At 48.1% G+C, this 16,035-nt stretch overlaps 1 protein-coding gene across 1 annotated transcript in view; it reads right to left on the reverse strand.

Annotated features, from left to right (window-relative positions):
- Positions 1 to 7,201: 7,201 nt before the first annotated feature.
- Positions 7,202 to 16,035, reverse strand: part of TMEM51 (transmembrane protein 51) — a 55,580-nt gene continuing 46,746 nt past the window's right edge. The window contains exons 2-3 of the mRNA XM_080801387.1: positions 10,430 to 10,971; positions 7,202 to 8,338 (exon numbers count right to left, since the gene is read on the reverse strand). Of these exons, the coding sequence (XP_080657513.1) occupies positions 7,924 to 8,338; positions 10,430 to 10,770 (756 nt within the window). The 5' untranslated portion in view covers positions 10,771 to 10,971 and the 3' untranslated portion in view covers positions 7,202 to 7,923. The remainder of the gene's footprint in view (positions 8,339 to 10,429; positions 10,972 to 16,035) is intronic.

A 16,035-nucleotide genomic window follows, 5' to 3' on the forward strand; every position in this document is an offset into this window, starting at 1 on the left:
AGCCTTTTTTGAGTATCATTCTCTAGATCCACTCTTTCCTTTGGAGTTGCTAAGTTGTGATTTTTCTGATTGCTGTTCCTTAGGTAAGTATTAGCCAGAATTCTTTGAGGAAGAAGCGTCTTCCTTCATCAACTATTTGTTTATGTTTGTCATAAAATAGGGTTTGTTCCGGAGAGGCAGAAGAAAGGATTGGTTTTCTTTTTTCTTTCTATGTGTCAATATTCAAAGTAAGAAGCAACTGTCAAAGGGACTGATGGGTTTTTAAAAATATCATTAGGAATCTTTGATTCAAAAATCTGTAGGGGAACCTGGGTGGCTCAGTCACTTGGGCACCCGGTTCTTGATTTCAGCTCAGGTGATGATGTCAGGGTCATGGGATAGAGCCCTGTGCGGGGCTCTGTGCTCAGTGGGGAGTCTGCTTGAGATTCTCTCACTTTGCTCCTCCCCCCCATGCTCTCTCTCTCTTCCCCTCTCTAAAATGAATGGATAAATCTTAAAAAAAAAAAAAAAAACAACTGTAGATGTGTTGCAGCCCATCAAAGCCATTATTTGGGTTGATGTTCACACTATGCAATCTCAGGGGTCCGCTGAGATGGGCTCTGTGTCCTTTGTCTTTCCAGGTGGAAACCACACAATATTTAATTATAACCATCCATTTTTGTATCACCTTGGGGTGATACTTTAGGTAAACATCTTTGTCTTAGTTTTCCTTCTCTGTACAAGGAAGTTGGAGAAGATGAGTTCTGGAACCATTCCTGCTCAAGACTCTCTACTTTTTGTGGCATTTGCACATAAGTTGACTCATTCAACTCTCCCAGTCTTGTGACCCAAGGCGATTGTCAACATCCACATTTTCCTAACATGGAAACTACCACCTGAGCGATAATATTTTTTTCCAATTTCCCATCCTGCATTTTTTTCCCACTAGACTTCAAGCTCTGGTTCTCAGGCATATTTTGCATCTCAGGGGACTTGTGACAATGTCTGGAGATCTTTTTGATTGTCACACATGGGAGAGGCAACTGTCCTCTAGTTGGGAGAGGCCAGGGGTGCTGCTAAACATCTTAAGGTGTGTAGGACAGCACGCTCCCCACCCCACATCAACATCATCCCACCCCAAGTGTTAATAGTGCCGGAGGTGAGAAACCCTGACTTGCACATTTCTTTTAATCTAATGCTTCTTCAATGAAAGGATGTATAAAAATGTACACATCTGAGAATTCAAGTACACGCAAAATACAATGGTGGAACAGTCTGTTCCTAACATATCCATAGAACTTAGCCATTTGGCGTTCTCCTACATTTCCCCTCCAGTCTTATTTCTGGCTCCTATTTTCCCCCTTGAGACTGTTCTATTATTGGCCTAAGGGAAGATTAATGGGCAATTTTTATTGCTTTCAGGCCAATGAGAAAACGTTATGCTTTGATTTTTTTTTTTTAGCTTAGGAAACAAACATCAAAATCAAGTTTTATCCCATAGAGCAGTCAGCTTTTTTGGGTCCCATTCCTTTGCCATTTTGATCGATTGAATGGATGTTTTCCATAAACTTAGCATTACCTTGGAAAGCCATTAAAGTTATGGCTCACGGCTTCTCCCCTATCCCTTCTTCTGCTGGATCTGTATTGATTTAAAACAATCCACCTGGTGCTGGAGTGAATTTACCATGGGCAAGGGCTACAGTGGTGTGTCCTTGCCTATTTGAAAAGTCGATTTGTGAACTAGTACATCGAATCTGATTTTTAAAAAGGCAACTAATATGTCAGAAACAAAAAATGCAGCTTTTTATTTTATTTTATTGGTTCAATTTTTCAAGTTGAAGTAAGGCAGATGTATTTATTCGCTTGCTTATATCAAGTATTCACACACTTTCTCTTGTAAACACATATTTTACAGCTTGTCTAGCTGCTATCACACTGTTACATTATCTTTCCCTCTTTTGTGTTTTGTTAAAGTAGGTGCTAATAATTTTTCTTGACTGGACACAACTGCCAAGATGATATCTTAAAATAAGACATCTTGGGGTCCCTGGGTGGCTCAGTTGGTTAAGCACCTGCCTTTGGCTCAGGTCATGATCCCAGGGTCCTGGGATCGAGTGTCGCATCGGGTTCCTTGCTCAGCGGGGAGCCTGCTTCTCTCTCTGCCTCTGCCTGCCTCTCTGCCTACTTGTGTTCTCCTTCTCTCTCTCTGACAAATAAATAAAATCTTTAAAAAAAAAAAAGATTTAAAATAAGACATCTTGAGGATAAATAGTAAGAACATTCTTGGGTTTAAAGTTTCCATGCAGGGTGCCTGGGTGGCTCAGTTGGTTTGAGGGTCTGCCCTCAGATCAGGTTACGATCCTGGGACCCTGGGACCGAGCCCCACGTCAAGCTCCCTAGTCAGTGGGGGTCCCGTTTCTCCCTCTCCCTCTGCCTGCTGCTCCCCCTGCTTGTGCTCTCTATGAAATAATAAATAAATAAATAAATAAATAAATAAATAAATAAATTCTGAAAAAAAAAGTTTCCATGCATCTTTCAAATTTTATACGGTACTGAGCCCAGCTTATCCCTGAGAGGCATGCTATATTACTGACATTGTTGTTGGTTTTTTTATTTTTTTTTCTGAGAAGATTTACATCCCAGAAGATCAGGCCATAAGTTTTGCTTCTCAAATTATATTGTAGTTGTTTTATTTTGAAATGAAGCCTTCATTAGTATGCTTTTAAGTAACCTAAACTTTCTTGAAATCTATTTGAGTTTGTAAATACTACTGACTATTATCTTTCCCACATCCTTTAAATGACAGTTAATAAATTCCGAGGGAGAGTTTTAATGCACAGAGGGGGGACTGGGGATGGAGAAAAGGAGGAGAGATCTGTTTAGATCATGCCGTGGGGAATTAGATTTATAGTTCTGCCTTGGGGAGGGATAGGAAAATGGTCTTTGTAAAAGTGACAGGTTTTTTGTTTTGTTTTGTTTTTAAGGAAAATCATAAATACCACACTCAGGTTGGTCTCCAGGGATGAGGTTTGACGGTTTGAAGTTTTCTTGGTTTTTGATGGCACTGACACAGGGGGGCCAGGCTCTATCCCCAGAGCCCTCACTGCCCAAGAGAATGGATCTTCCTTTATCGAGGGAAGGATTTGTCAACCTTGGACTGTTGACATTTGGGGTAGGAGAACTCTGTTGTAGGTAATGCCGTCTGTATTGTAGGATATTTAGTAGCACTCCGGCCCCACTAGATGCCCATAGCAGCGAACCTCCCCACCCCCGCCACTGTCGTATTCCAGATGGCTCCCGGGCAGCAAAGTCAATCCTGATGGAGAACCACTGATCTAAGGTGGAGATGTCCGGTCCTGGCATTTGTGTAAATGTTTACCATTGTCACCAGGAGCTAAGAATGTATTGTCACACGTTGTATCTGGGGGCTGGTTGATTTGTAGCATCATGTCATCTGTCTGCCTGCCTTCCTCCCATGTGAAGTTGGGTCTCCTCCGAGGTGTCAGGTTCTGGGCCATCTTGTGATCTTTGTGATCTTTTGCTGGGGCCCTCACTGGCGATCTTTGACCTGAATGCCACACAACAAGGAAGCTAATGGACAGCTTTGCCCATGAGCTGTAGGACTTTGGACATGTCTCTTGTCTGTTCTGGGCCTGATTCTCCCCCTGTGGGATTCCTGGTTTTGGCTCAATCACCATTCCCTCTGGGGTATTCCAATGAAAAAGGACCATGGAAGAGCCTTTGTGGGGAAGAAAGGGAGTGTGGCCAAATTGGTTTGGGGAGTGCTAGATCCTGCAACATCTGCTTGGAGATTCATAATGTGCATAAGCATGTGAGACACTTTCTAGAATTCTCTGCACCCAGATCTCCATGTACCTCACTTCCCACTTTTCCCCAATGTTACTTCCTTGGAGACTTTTCTAATCACCCAAACAGGCAATGCTCTAGTGTCTCATCTTTCTTTACATGGCTGCTCATTTTCTGACATTATAGCTTAAGTATTTATTTCTTTGTTCATTGTCTGTTTCTCTGCACCCAGAATCTAGCCTTGGTGTCAGCATGGACTTGGTCCATTTGTTTGCAGCTGATCCGTATAGCATGTGGCACATAGTAGATGCTCAGTAAAAATGTGTTGTTTCACTTGTGGATTTCCAAATGAATTTAATCAGGGACTTTTTCACTTCCACTCATTAAAGTCCAGGGAAGCAAACTTGGGAATCAACAAGGGAGACGGTCTCTAAATCCTGAAAGCCGTGGCCTCCTGACTTTCACTTTCTCAGGAAAAGCCACTCGGGTCTAAAGGTACCAAAAATCTGGTATTAGGCTGGAGAGCAAACAAAATGGACTGACTTGTCCACTATCCATGATGGGAGTTGCCATCTGGTGAACTGAGGAAGAGAGTGACCTTTTGCCTCAATGATCTGTTTCTGGCTCCCCTTTGTCAGAACTGTAGCCGGTCTGAGAAGGGGGGGGGGGGGGAGAAACCTAACAAACAAACAAACAAAAAACAAAAACAAAAAACCCCCCGGGGTTAGGTGGCGTGTCCACTATGTGCTCAGCACTGTTTATGACACAAAGGCCTTGCCTGTCTTCAAGGACTTTGGTTAAGTTTAGGATCAGCTCTCAAAAGGGGGTTTTCCGGGGGGACACAGCATCTCTTACAGAACCCAAGGGCTGTGCTGGGCTGGGCTTCCCAAGGACCAAGGACCAAGGACCAAGGACCAGAAATCTATCTGGAGACAGCTATTTCCGCTTCTTCTTTCTGCATCTCCCCCTGCTCTGCTCACCTGTGGCCCATCAGGATGGTGCCCAAACCGCCCCCTAATCCCTGAGACTCCATCACCCGATGAGGTCTCCATTCACTGCAGGACCAATTCCTGAGGGGGCAGGGCCTAGCCCAGCTCAGCTTCTGATTGGTTCTCCTGGGTCAGATGGACAGTGCTCACGTGACACCAATATGGCTGCTGCGGTGCCTCCTCTTGCGCGGGTTGGGAGTGCCAGCTGGAATTTTTCCTCTGCCCTTTCTTGGCCTTGGGGCTATTTAGGCTCAAGAACAAGTGGGTGGTTTCTTTAATTTTCTCCCGTATTTCTGTCCTTTTATGTTTACTTTAAGAACAGTAACATGATGGAGAGGAAAGGACGAGGGGCTTTATTCTGGCTTTTAGCTATCCCCCCCCACCTTTTTTTGAGTCAAAAGAGAGAGGGCCCTGATCTGGACCAAGGAGCAAACAGGATGAGCGTGCCTTGGGGAATTTTGAGGGGAAGGTGGTCCCCTGCTTCGACAGGTGGTTTTAACTTAATATTGCAGATGAATTTTTTTTTTTTTTTTTTTTTTTGGCCTCGTCACTGTTCAGGTCTCCAGCCCACAGCCGACATTCCCAGCTAACATCCTCTCTGCCCTCCTGTAGACAAAGGTGAACCATGCTCTATATGCTACATGCAACAAATTCCCACAGACTTGTCAGCCTAAAATAATAGAAATGTATCTTCTCATGGTTCTGGAAGCGGGAAGTGCAAAACCAGTATCAGCTGGGCCACAGTCAAGGTTGCAGCTCCCTTGGATGTGAAGGGAGCAATCCCCTTGCCTCCTCCAGCTCCAGGGCTGCTGGCTGTCCCTGGCTTGCAGACGCACCAGTCTAGCCTCTGTGTCCGTGGTCACACTGCTTCCTCCTTTTCTGTGCGTGCGCTGTCCCCCAGCTCTCACTTGCAAATGCACTTGTGGATGGCATATAGAATTCACTGGAAGATTCCAGGATAACCTCGTCTCAAAACCCTTAATGCAATCACACCTGCAAAAGCTTTACCTTGTAAGGCATCTTCCACAGGTCCTAGGAATTAGGTCTTGATATCTTTTCGGGGTTACCATTCAGCCCACTACAAGCCCCAAACTTTCTCCCCCCACCCCGCCCCGGGAGGAGGGTGTAGGCTGGGCAGATTCTCTGGCAAGATGATTTACCAGAGCCCAGATTGAGGGCCCTTTCTGTCATTTGTAAACTTGCTATTCTCCTTTTCTTTTTTAAAGATTTATTTATTTATTTTAGAGGGGGTGGGGGCAGAGGGAAAGAGAGACTTCTAGCTAACTCCCTGCTCTACTCCGGCCTCTGCTCGGGGCTCACTCTCACCACCCTGAGATCATGACCTGAGCCGAAGTCAGGAGTCGGAGGCTTAACCAGCTGAGCCGCTCAGGTGCCCTGCTAGTCTCCTTTCCTTTTTTCCTCTTGTTTTGTCTTCCCACCAGGAGGAAGCATGAAGACTAACAGAAGAACAAACCCAGCCCCCAGATACATGGAGAGCCACAGGGGAGCTGAGGAGTGGGCTGTGACCAGACCAGGCCCCTGGGGTCTTAGCCACTAAGCAGTTTCCTCCTAATAGATGGATTTGCATAAGGAAAGCAAAAAGGTGGGAATTTAGGCCCTTCTGCCAATCCCGAGATAAAGAGGTGATTCCCTGCCTAGCTGCAGCCCCTTCTCTACTTAGGAGCTTTTAGGAAACGTTCAGGGCCTCAGAATTCACTCTTCTCCCAGCCATGCAGACTCCACTTCATGCTCACCAGCACCAGGAAGGCACCCCCGGACTCAGGCACCTCCCAGACCCCCACTCTATGGTCAAGACCCTGGTCCCAGACGTCATGGCCTCAGCAATCAGCAATCCCCTGGGCATCCTCCTTAGCTGAACTGCTTTCCCCCGGTTCCAAAGGCAGGCACTGGGCCCCCTGTATGAGGACCTGCTCATCTAGCCTTTCTGAGCATACAGCCCATCACTCTCTCTGGGCTGGGTCTCAGGAGGGGGATGCTGGGAGGGCGTTTAGGAGGGTAGGAGCTGCTGTCTAAAGGGCCACCATGTTCTGTCGGGCATGTGGGTCAACCGGGCAGCTCCGGCTCTTGGGAAGCACAGATCCTCCTTCGAAGTCTAGAAAAGCTCTTGACATTGAATGGCACAGTAGAGCGTTTAAAGACCTGAGCCAGACAGGGCTCAGGCTCCGGGCCAGCTGCTTGCTAGCGATGTGACATGGGGCACTTGAACCTGAGCCTCTGGGAGCTAACCTTCAAAATGGCAGTGATACCAGGATCCAGATGAAGTGGGCTAACACGCGTGAAGTACTCACAGCGCCTGGCAATGGAAGTGTTTTGTGCAGATCAGCAGCAATCAAGACCGTCAGTGATATGTGTCCTAAGCAAGTCAGTATTGGAAGAGCGGCTACAGTAACTCAGCGCCCAAACGTACTACATATAAAATATTTTATTATAAAAAGCTCACTTGCACGGCATTTTAGAAGGAATAAAATATCTCATACAGCTCTCCTATTTCGCCCCTGATGCGGTTGGTTCTCGGGGGGCCCGAGGCCCGGTAATACCTAAGATCAGAGTCTCTATGCTTCAGGGGTTCTGGACAGCGTCAGGGGGCCTCACCCCCACATCATCGACCAGCCTCTTGTTTCGCTTCATTCACGGGACAGCCCCGCGTCCTTTCTAGAAAGCTGAGTCACATCTCCTGCCCACAGCTCAGGCAGGACTCCGGTGAAGAAAGCGAAGGCCTATCTCGTTTTCTTTTTGAAACACAACAGTCCTAGTGGAAGCAAAACAAAATCACAACCTACACCAGCTGCCGGCGTCCTTTCCGGATTGGAAAGAGAGGTGCTGTCGCCAACAACTCAGAGCCGGGGAGAAGCGACAGGGAAGGTGCGTACCCCGCGCCCCCGACGGGGTCCACGTCCCAGATCCAAGGCAGAAGCGCCTCCCGGTGCACCTGCCACGTGAGGTCCCACGGACATCCGTCAGTCCCTAGTGACCGGACCCCCCCCCGCCCCTCCCCGCACCCCCACCCCATCCACATCAGTCTGTGTACGTCTGGCCCCTCCGCTTCTCCACTGCGGCTGAAGTGGCTTCACTGGGGGTCCGTGGTGTGGAGGGTGAGCGACCGGAGGGACACACCTGAACGGCGCCGTCAGTCAGGTGGCCGGGCGTCAGAAGCCTTCTCCTGGACTTCGTCGTACTGTGGTGGCGGAGTCAGAGGCTCGATGGAGGGAGGAGGGACGTTCTTGTCCGGCAGGTTGATCCTGAAGTCTTTAAGGTGAAGCTTTTCGGATTTAATCCTCCGAACTTTCAGTGGCTTTAGGCGTTTGGCCAACTTGGAGTTCTGCCTGTCCGGAGGATGCCCCGGGCTGGTCTCCGCGTTGGCCCTGGCAGCCGTGGGGCTCGTCTCGTCAGGCCCGGTCAAGGACTCATAGGAGGGGAGAGAGATGCTCATCCTGGGGTTCTGGTCCAGTTCCCTCGCTTCCGAGTAGTTGGTGTTCATCACTTCCTCGTAACTGGGGACGTAGTACCTGGAGGAGGCCTCCTCCTCCTCCTCCTCCTCCTGGCTGCAAGACAACAAGCACCAACAGAGAGTGTTAGCAGGCGCTCCGCCATATCTGAAATCACGAGGGGATGAACTCTGGATCCTGTGTCAGCACGGGGTCCTCCTATACCAGGCTTGGAAACAACCAGTGGGTCCCAGAAATAACCAAAGCTAACACTTCAACCGTGTGCTAGGTGTTGGGTACTCTACTAAGTACTCTAACACGGATCAACCAGTCTCATCTTCCTAACAACACGATGAGTTAGGTACTATTTTTATACCCATTTTATGGATGGGGAAACCGGTATGTCAAGGTTATGTGACTTGGTCATATACTTGGGAAGTGGGAGATCAGGAAATGAACGCCACCCTCGATGACTACACTGGACAGTCCGGAAGTGTTAACACAAGGAAGTGTGAAACCCCCTTTGCTTTTAAGCTTCACCCTTAACCACGTGCTGGATGGGCTGCTCTGGTGCCAAGCTGGGTCCTTTGGCCAAAGGCCACATAAATACACATGAACCAGCTGCCAGCCTGAAGCAAAGTGGTTGTTCTCAGGGAGAGAAGGAATTTCTGCTATAAAATTTGTAAGTATTTCAAGTTATTCTGTAATTTTGTCCTCCAAGTTCACTATAAGGCTCGAAGGTCTTATCCTCAGGCATAGTCTCCTTTGGCTGTTGAAAGAGAAAACCAGTAAGTCAGGGTGATTTTTTTGTTTTGTTTTTACACATGTGTAGGGAATAGTGCCATTAGCCATAGTCCAGGACTCTACACTTGAACCTGTAGGGTGATAATGGCCAACATCAGCCCCTCCCTGTTTGTCCAGGCCTTCCTCTCGTTTCAGTTAGGCATGTGTATGCTCATGGCTAGGGTGGGTAATTAGGGATGACTGATTTTCCTTCTTTGTTCTTTTCTGTATTTCTTAAGTCTTCTAGAATATGCATGCATGATCTTTTATTATCAGAAAATGGGTTTCGTTTTTCCAAACTAAAAACAACTCCCTCCCAGCTAGAAAGATGACAAAGTTGCAGAAAATCTAAACAATGCCGAAAGACGTCAGGCAAAGAACACCATCCCATCTCCTTCCACCTGGAGACAGGCACTGTTAACACTCTGTTGTACATCTTTCCAGACCCCTCTCTAATCCCACAGCTGCAACATTTGATGTGATTAGGACCTTCCCAAAGACGCTGTGGTGCTACCTCCATTTCCCACCGTGGAGCAAATATAGGTTAGCTACGGTTGTGCAGAATGCCACCGAGGGGGCGTGCCATAATTTAGCCCGAATGATGGATATTTAGGTCGCTTGCTCAGTTTTTGCTGTCCTAAGCAATGCTCTGATAACCCTAAGGGCACAGACTCCTTTGTACTTGCGTGACTTTTCCTCCCAAGGGTAAACTCTTAGGAACGGAACAGATAGGGACATGCGTCTTCAATACCTCCTCTCACTGCCTCTTCAGAAAGGCTGTGTCAGTCACTGCCCCCATCAGTGACCCATTTCCCTACAGCTCTCCGACACCAGGGGCTGCCTGTCCTGGCCATGAAGACTGGCAAAGAATGATGACACCTTTCCTTATTTGCATTTTGTAACTAATGAGGTGGAACATCTACTGTCTGAACATTCTACGAGATGCTTCCTTGTATCCTTTCTCCGTTTTCCTACTGGTGTGCTCATCTGTCACATTCCTTTGCAAGGGCTTCTTCTAGTAGGGATGTCAACCTTCATCATGTGTTCCCCGATGTACCGCTTATCTCTTAAACACGCTTGTGGCATTTTTGTTCAAAGAGAACACTGCTTCCCAACCTTTTCAACACAAAGCATGCACACACAGCTCGTCTGGAGACTCTGGCTGTCCTGGGCCCCGTGCAGCTTCCCGGCAGGTGCCAAAATCTTGACACACTTGTCATCCATTCATACCGCATTACTGGGGAAACTACAGAACTATAAAGTTACTTGGAAAATTATAAACTGCTTTTCAGAGACTCAGTGGGGGAAAGTGGGAAGGCGGAGTGTCCTAGACTAAAATAATCTCATCAGTGACCCCTGGGAGTGTGTGTATGTTCACGCGCGTGTATCCATCCCTCAGTCCGAGGGCAGTCGGCCCGTCCTCACCTGTCTTCCTCCGGGGCGTGCGGCTCGCCCCCTGGCTGGTGCTGGATGTGGGCCATCTCCTCGCCTTGCCGCTGCTTCCTCTTGTCCCGGATGCTCAGGCAGATGGAGAGCAGCAAAAGCATCACCCCAGCCCCGACCAGCACGTAGGCTACGGAGAAGGTCTTGCTCTTGAGAATGCCGCTGCCTATCTCTGTCTTGTTCCCCTGAGCGGTCGGCTTTTCGTGGGCGCTGAACCCGGGCACCAGGTTCCACATGGCCATGATGACTCCGAGAACCAGCATCCCCAGGCCGATGGCCGTCAGAGCATAGTGGGAGCCGTTGGCCTTCGACTGGGCCATCATGCCAGAGGGAGCGGGGCGAGGCCCGGTGCAGAGAAAGAAAATAAATAAATGGGAGCAGCAGCAGCCGCAGGAACAACAAAAACCCCTTCGATGCACGGAACGAAATCCTAGTGCCGCCCTAAAGAAACAGCGGCTGACCTCTCGAGGGACGGTTTCCAGCAAATTTGAGGCATCCTGTGTGGACAGCTGCGGCTGAGAGGTCTGGAAGGAAAGCAGAAAGAGAGAGGAGGATCAGTTCGGATTCCGGACGCTTTTGTGAACTCAGCGCCTGATCTCCTGAAGGAGTTATGGAGCAGGACTGAGCTGCGGGCTCCGGCCGGGCCGCTGATGCATTCCAGATGTCTTACGTGCCGCGCTCGGCTCCTTCTGTGAGCCTGCAGAAGGAGGGCTGATCCGCCCACCCCACCCGAAAAGGAAAAGCCAGACCTTTCCATGCAGGAGACCAGAGAGGTCAGCGCTCCGGGTCCTGAAAACATTTTGTGGAATTTAAGGAAGCGCAGGGCAGTCTCAGCGGGCACGAGGTCCAGCGAGGCGTGCCAACGACGGCGTGCGTGAGCCGTGGTCAGTAGCCCATATGGCCTGGGTGACAGGCATCGGTTGGGGATACATCCTGGTGCGCACAGCCTACGGGCTGGTCCCCACCCTCCATGACTCCCCATCCCCTGCAGTAGAAAATCTGGGCTCCTGGAGTCATGCGTGTGACCGCCTCTCGCCCTCATCTCTCACCTCGCCCTCCTCTGCACAGCCCCCTCCAGCATTTCTGCAGTTCTCTGGTCCCCCCCTCCCCCACCCCCAGCTCAGCTTCCCCTTTCGTGGGCTACCACAGGCCACCAGTGGCTACTGCGGCCAGTGTCTCTCTTCCCATGACACATCTCTGGGCCTGGAAGAAAGCGGGGGCTCCAAATATGTCCACTGAAACATCGCTGAATGAAATGAGCAGAGGCCACCTGAAGCCATCTGGGAGACTAGTCTCCCTTCAGCCACACGGAGTTTTTCTTTTCTTTTTCTTTTTTTTTTTAAATTTATTTATTTGTTTGACAGACAGATTACAAGTAGGCAGAGAGGCAGGCTCCCCACTGAGCAGGGAGCCCGATGCGGGGCTCGATCCCAGGACCCTGGGACCATGACCTGAGCCGAAGGCAGAGGCTTTAATTCACTGAGCCACCCAGGTGCCCTGAGTTTTGCTTTTCTTAAAGGGGCAGAAGCCTCCCTATTTCCCATCGTAGCTGTGGTGTCCAGCTGGGCGAGAAACCCTCTTCCCATAAAGCGGCTCAGAGATCTTGTGCTCAAGGGAGCAGCCCACCATATGGGGATTCTACAACCATGTGTGGGCTGGGAGAATGAGCCAGATAAACAAGTCACCTGAAGGTTTAGCTCAGAACAACCCTTCCAGGGGCCAGGAGGACCAGCGAGCGGTGCCCTTCTGGGTGAACTGCTTCTCAATACATTGTTCCAGGACAGAGACCTTTGCAGAACAGCGAAGCCTGACAGATGTTTGGATGGGCAAGGTCCTATTTTCAATGCTGCATTCCTTCCGATCTTTCCAGAAGGACGGCTAACCAGGCCACTTGAAATCCAATGCTGCAGAGATATTTTCTCATCAAACAACGGGCTCAGTCTGAAAGTGCCCACTTTGTTAAAAAATACTCTAAATATATTTGGGATAATATCCTTTGTCAGCTTGAAGTCTGTTCTTTCTTTTTTCTTCACGCCACAAATATTTCCTGCGCATCTGTTAAGCAGCATTAGGCACTGGCGGGACACCGGTGAGCAAGCGAAGGGTTAGTGGGGCTTCCAGGTCAGCAGGAAAAGGTCTACAAGGAATAACGACAAAGTGGGAAGAAAGTCTAGAAACTGTGGCATTTGGTAGGCAGGTGTCCTTGCTCGGGCTGGAGGGGCTGCGGAAAGTCTCTGTGAGAGAAGCCCCACTTCACATAATAGGGTCTGCACCCGGATTGTGCTGTGCTATGTGCAGATGTGCATCCCCACTATACATGTACACTCATGTGTGAACATGTATGCGTAGGCGTGTAGGGCACTGTACAGGGATCCCATCCCGCTGCAGACAGTTGCTGGGGGTCAGCTGAAAAGCCTACAAAACCCGATGAGGGTATTTGTTTCCCCAATACCACTCACAGCCAGCCCAGGAAAGGATGAGTGCTTTAGCATTTCTGCGGAATGGACTGAAGACAAGGCCAGAGGAGGAAGATGGCTTAGGGGTGTGAAGGTGCAGCCCGAGGCTGGGGAGGGAAGCAGGAGATGAAAAAGCCCATGCCCGAGCCCCTGCTAGGGGCCCAACAGGGAGGCCTTGTCCCTGGGAGGCTGACGGTGTGTTTTCTTAACTGGCGACTGGAGCCAATGGAACCTTCTACCCTCCCTTCTCTTTCCACTCAAGCTTTGCCTTACCTGTCGTGTGAGTAAAACAGGCCCTAAAGGAGAGTCACTGACAGAGGTGAAAATGTCAGGATTCATACATTTGGGCCTGTTAAATGGTCAGTGATGGAAAACAGGCAATAATATCCGGTGTGGGCAATGGTGCTGGGATAAGCGATTTCATACAATTTTTCCGGATGGGAAGTGCTGCCATTGATGTATCAGAAGTTTCAAAAATGCTTATACCCTTTGGCTTTGTAATTCCAACTTCTAAGAATTAGGTACACGCCAAGGATATTCATCGTAGCTTTGTAGCAGTGGGAAACTAGAAATTATTTAAAAAGCCCATAATCTGAATCTGGTTAAATGTAATACAGTACACATACTTGTTAAACCTTGGTTTCAAGCCAGCTAATGATACATTTTAAAGTCAAACAAACAAATGGAAAACCAAAAACCAGTATGTTCGGTGTGTTTCTAATTTTTAAAAAATTCTATAATAGATCTGTACAAATGAATGCATAGGAAGGAAGACCGGATAATCCTCTTTATGTTAAAATAAATAAGAGACAAAAGATTTTCGTATGTACAAATATGCATGTAAAAATCTCGGACAAGGGACACATTCCAAATTTAGCAATGATTGCTTCCCAGAATAGAGAGGGCTTGGGAAGTGTACCTGTTACTCTGTTTCTGTATTTTGGACTTGTTACAATCAGAAGGTGTTGCAAGGCACCGTAACTTGGTGGTTCAACGTGAACTTCAGAACCAAGCTGCCCGGCTCACATCCTTACTCTGGGCTTTCCCAGCTGTGTGTCTTTGGGCAAGTTACTTAACCTCTCTGTGCCTCAGCTTCCACAACTACAAAAATGGAGACAAAGCCTTCTGGTATTCACTCATAGGGGAATTATGATAAGTGAACAAGAAAATGTACATAAAATACTTAGAATTATATGTGACCAGCACATAGTAAGTTCTTCTACAAAGGTTTGTTCTTTAATATTATTTAAAGCTTGCATTCCGGGGCACCTGGGTAGCTCAGTGGGTTAAAGCCTCTGCCTTCAGCTCAGGTCATGATCTCAGGGTCCTGGGATTGAGCCCCGCATTGGGCTCTCTGCTCAGCAGGGATCCTGCTTCCCCCCCCTCTTTCTGCCTGCCTCTCTGCCTGCTTGTGATCTCTGTCTGTCAAATAAATAAATAAAATCTTAAAAAAAAAAAAATAAAGCTTGCATTCCTAATGGGGTGAGACCACCCATGGGGCGGGGGCAAAAATGAATTCTTGGGATTATGTAAAAATAGTCTCACATATTACAATGGTTTGTGGCCCTCCACAATACATGAACAGACACACAGGATATCTGCACTTTTAAAATTTCATGGGGGGAGGGGTGAAGTGGGGGGATTACAAAAACCGATGTCTAAAAAGACTCTTTAGGGGACAATACTGGGGAGGGGGAAGGCTGAGAAACACTAGTTAATGGTTCATATTAAATTTCAAAACACTCATATTATGCATTCCATGGCCGTCTTAGTTGTTTTCTGTGCGGCGGGATTACAGTGATTTTTATTTTCTTTTTCTTACTGGGAGAGTAACAACTGGAAACACAGAAACGTGTATGTGTTGCTTTTAGAATCAAAAAAATGAAATGAAGGTTTTGGTGTTTGGGGGCTCGTGGCAGGGTCACGTGCCCAGGGGTTGCTTAAATTTGTCCATTGATTCCCATCGATTCCGCCCTCTCCCTCTGGAGCCCGGGACCCCGGTGGGCTCCTCAGGGTGTGGGACCCAGCCCCGAGCTGCAGCTGCTGGCTGTTTATCTCATTTCTGGCTTGTTGACCCATGTTATATTTAGTAAGGTGTTCTTTCCCTTTCAAAAATATGGAAAGAAGCTAATTTTGTGCTAGAGGATTTGGACCACATAGTTTCCGACACATCCCTAAAACAGAGGAGCCTTGGCGGGCAGACCGGGGTCCCCGCTCTGCCAGACCCATCTCTGGCTGGACGCATCACGGCTCAGGTTCGGGGCGGCCCTAAGGGATAAGTGAGTGATCCTATACCTGGGTTTTCAAGAACAGTGGTGAACTAGTTAACTAGTTAATTAGTCTTAACTAGTTAACTAGTCTTAACTAGTTAAGAGAGGTACCCTAGTTAAGAGAGGTAACTGTTTTACCTGGCTTGAAAACAACTCTTCATGCTAAACTCTTGAGTTAAGGACCCACCTGTAAAAAACCAGAAACACAACTTTCTAAGTAAGCTGTGAGCATTTCAATGTGAGGTGCTCATGGGGGAGGAATGTGTTTTCTTTGTTTTTTTTTTTTTTTTTTTTTGGCAGGAGTTGGGGGGGCATAGGTTGGGCTGTGTGGTTGGGACACATAGTGAGAAAAGTTGTATCAGAAGAAGCCAAGATTCTGTACCAAAAAGTGGGGCCACAGAAGGATGACGGTCTGGTAGCTGTGTTTACCAGACCTTTCTGTGGTTTCATCTGTCTTCCACAGGTGCCCCTGAGGCTTAAAAGAAGAGGAAACATTCCCCCAAGTCATTTGATGAGGAGTGTGTCATCTTGATACCAAACCAAACAAGGACAAGGCAAAAAAGGAAAATGACGGGCCAGTCTGATCTGTCTGCACACGGACAAACATCCTAAACAAAATGCCAGCAAATGGAATCCCACAATGTGAGAAAGGAATGCATCCACGTCCTAGAGGAGAACACAGGCAGCAACCTCGGTGACCTCGGCAGCAAGCAACTTCTTGCTAGACACGTTGCCAAAGGCAAGGGAAACAAAAGCAAAAATGAGCTATTGGGACAAGAAAAAAAGCTTTGCACAACAAAGGAAACAATCAGCAAAACCGAAAGGCAGCCTATGGAATGGGAGAAGATATTTGCAGAGGCCT

This window comes from Martes martes (genome assembly GCF_963455335.1).
Source record: "Martes martes genome assembly, chromosome: 4".
In the NCBI taxonomy this organism is placed as follows: domain Eukaryota; kingdom Metazoa; phylum Chordata; class Mammalia; order Carnivora; family Mustelidae; genus Martes; species Martes martes.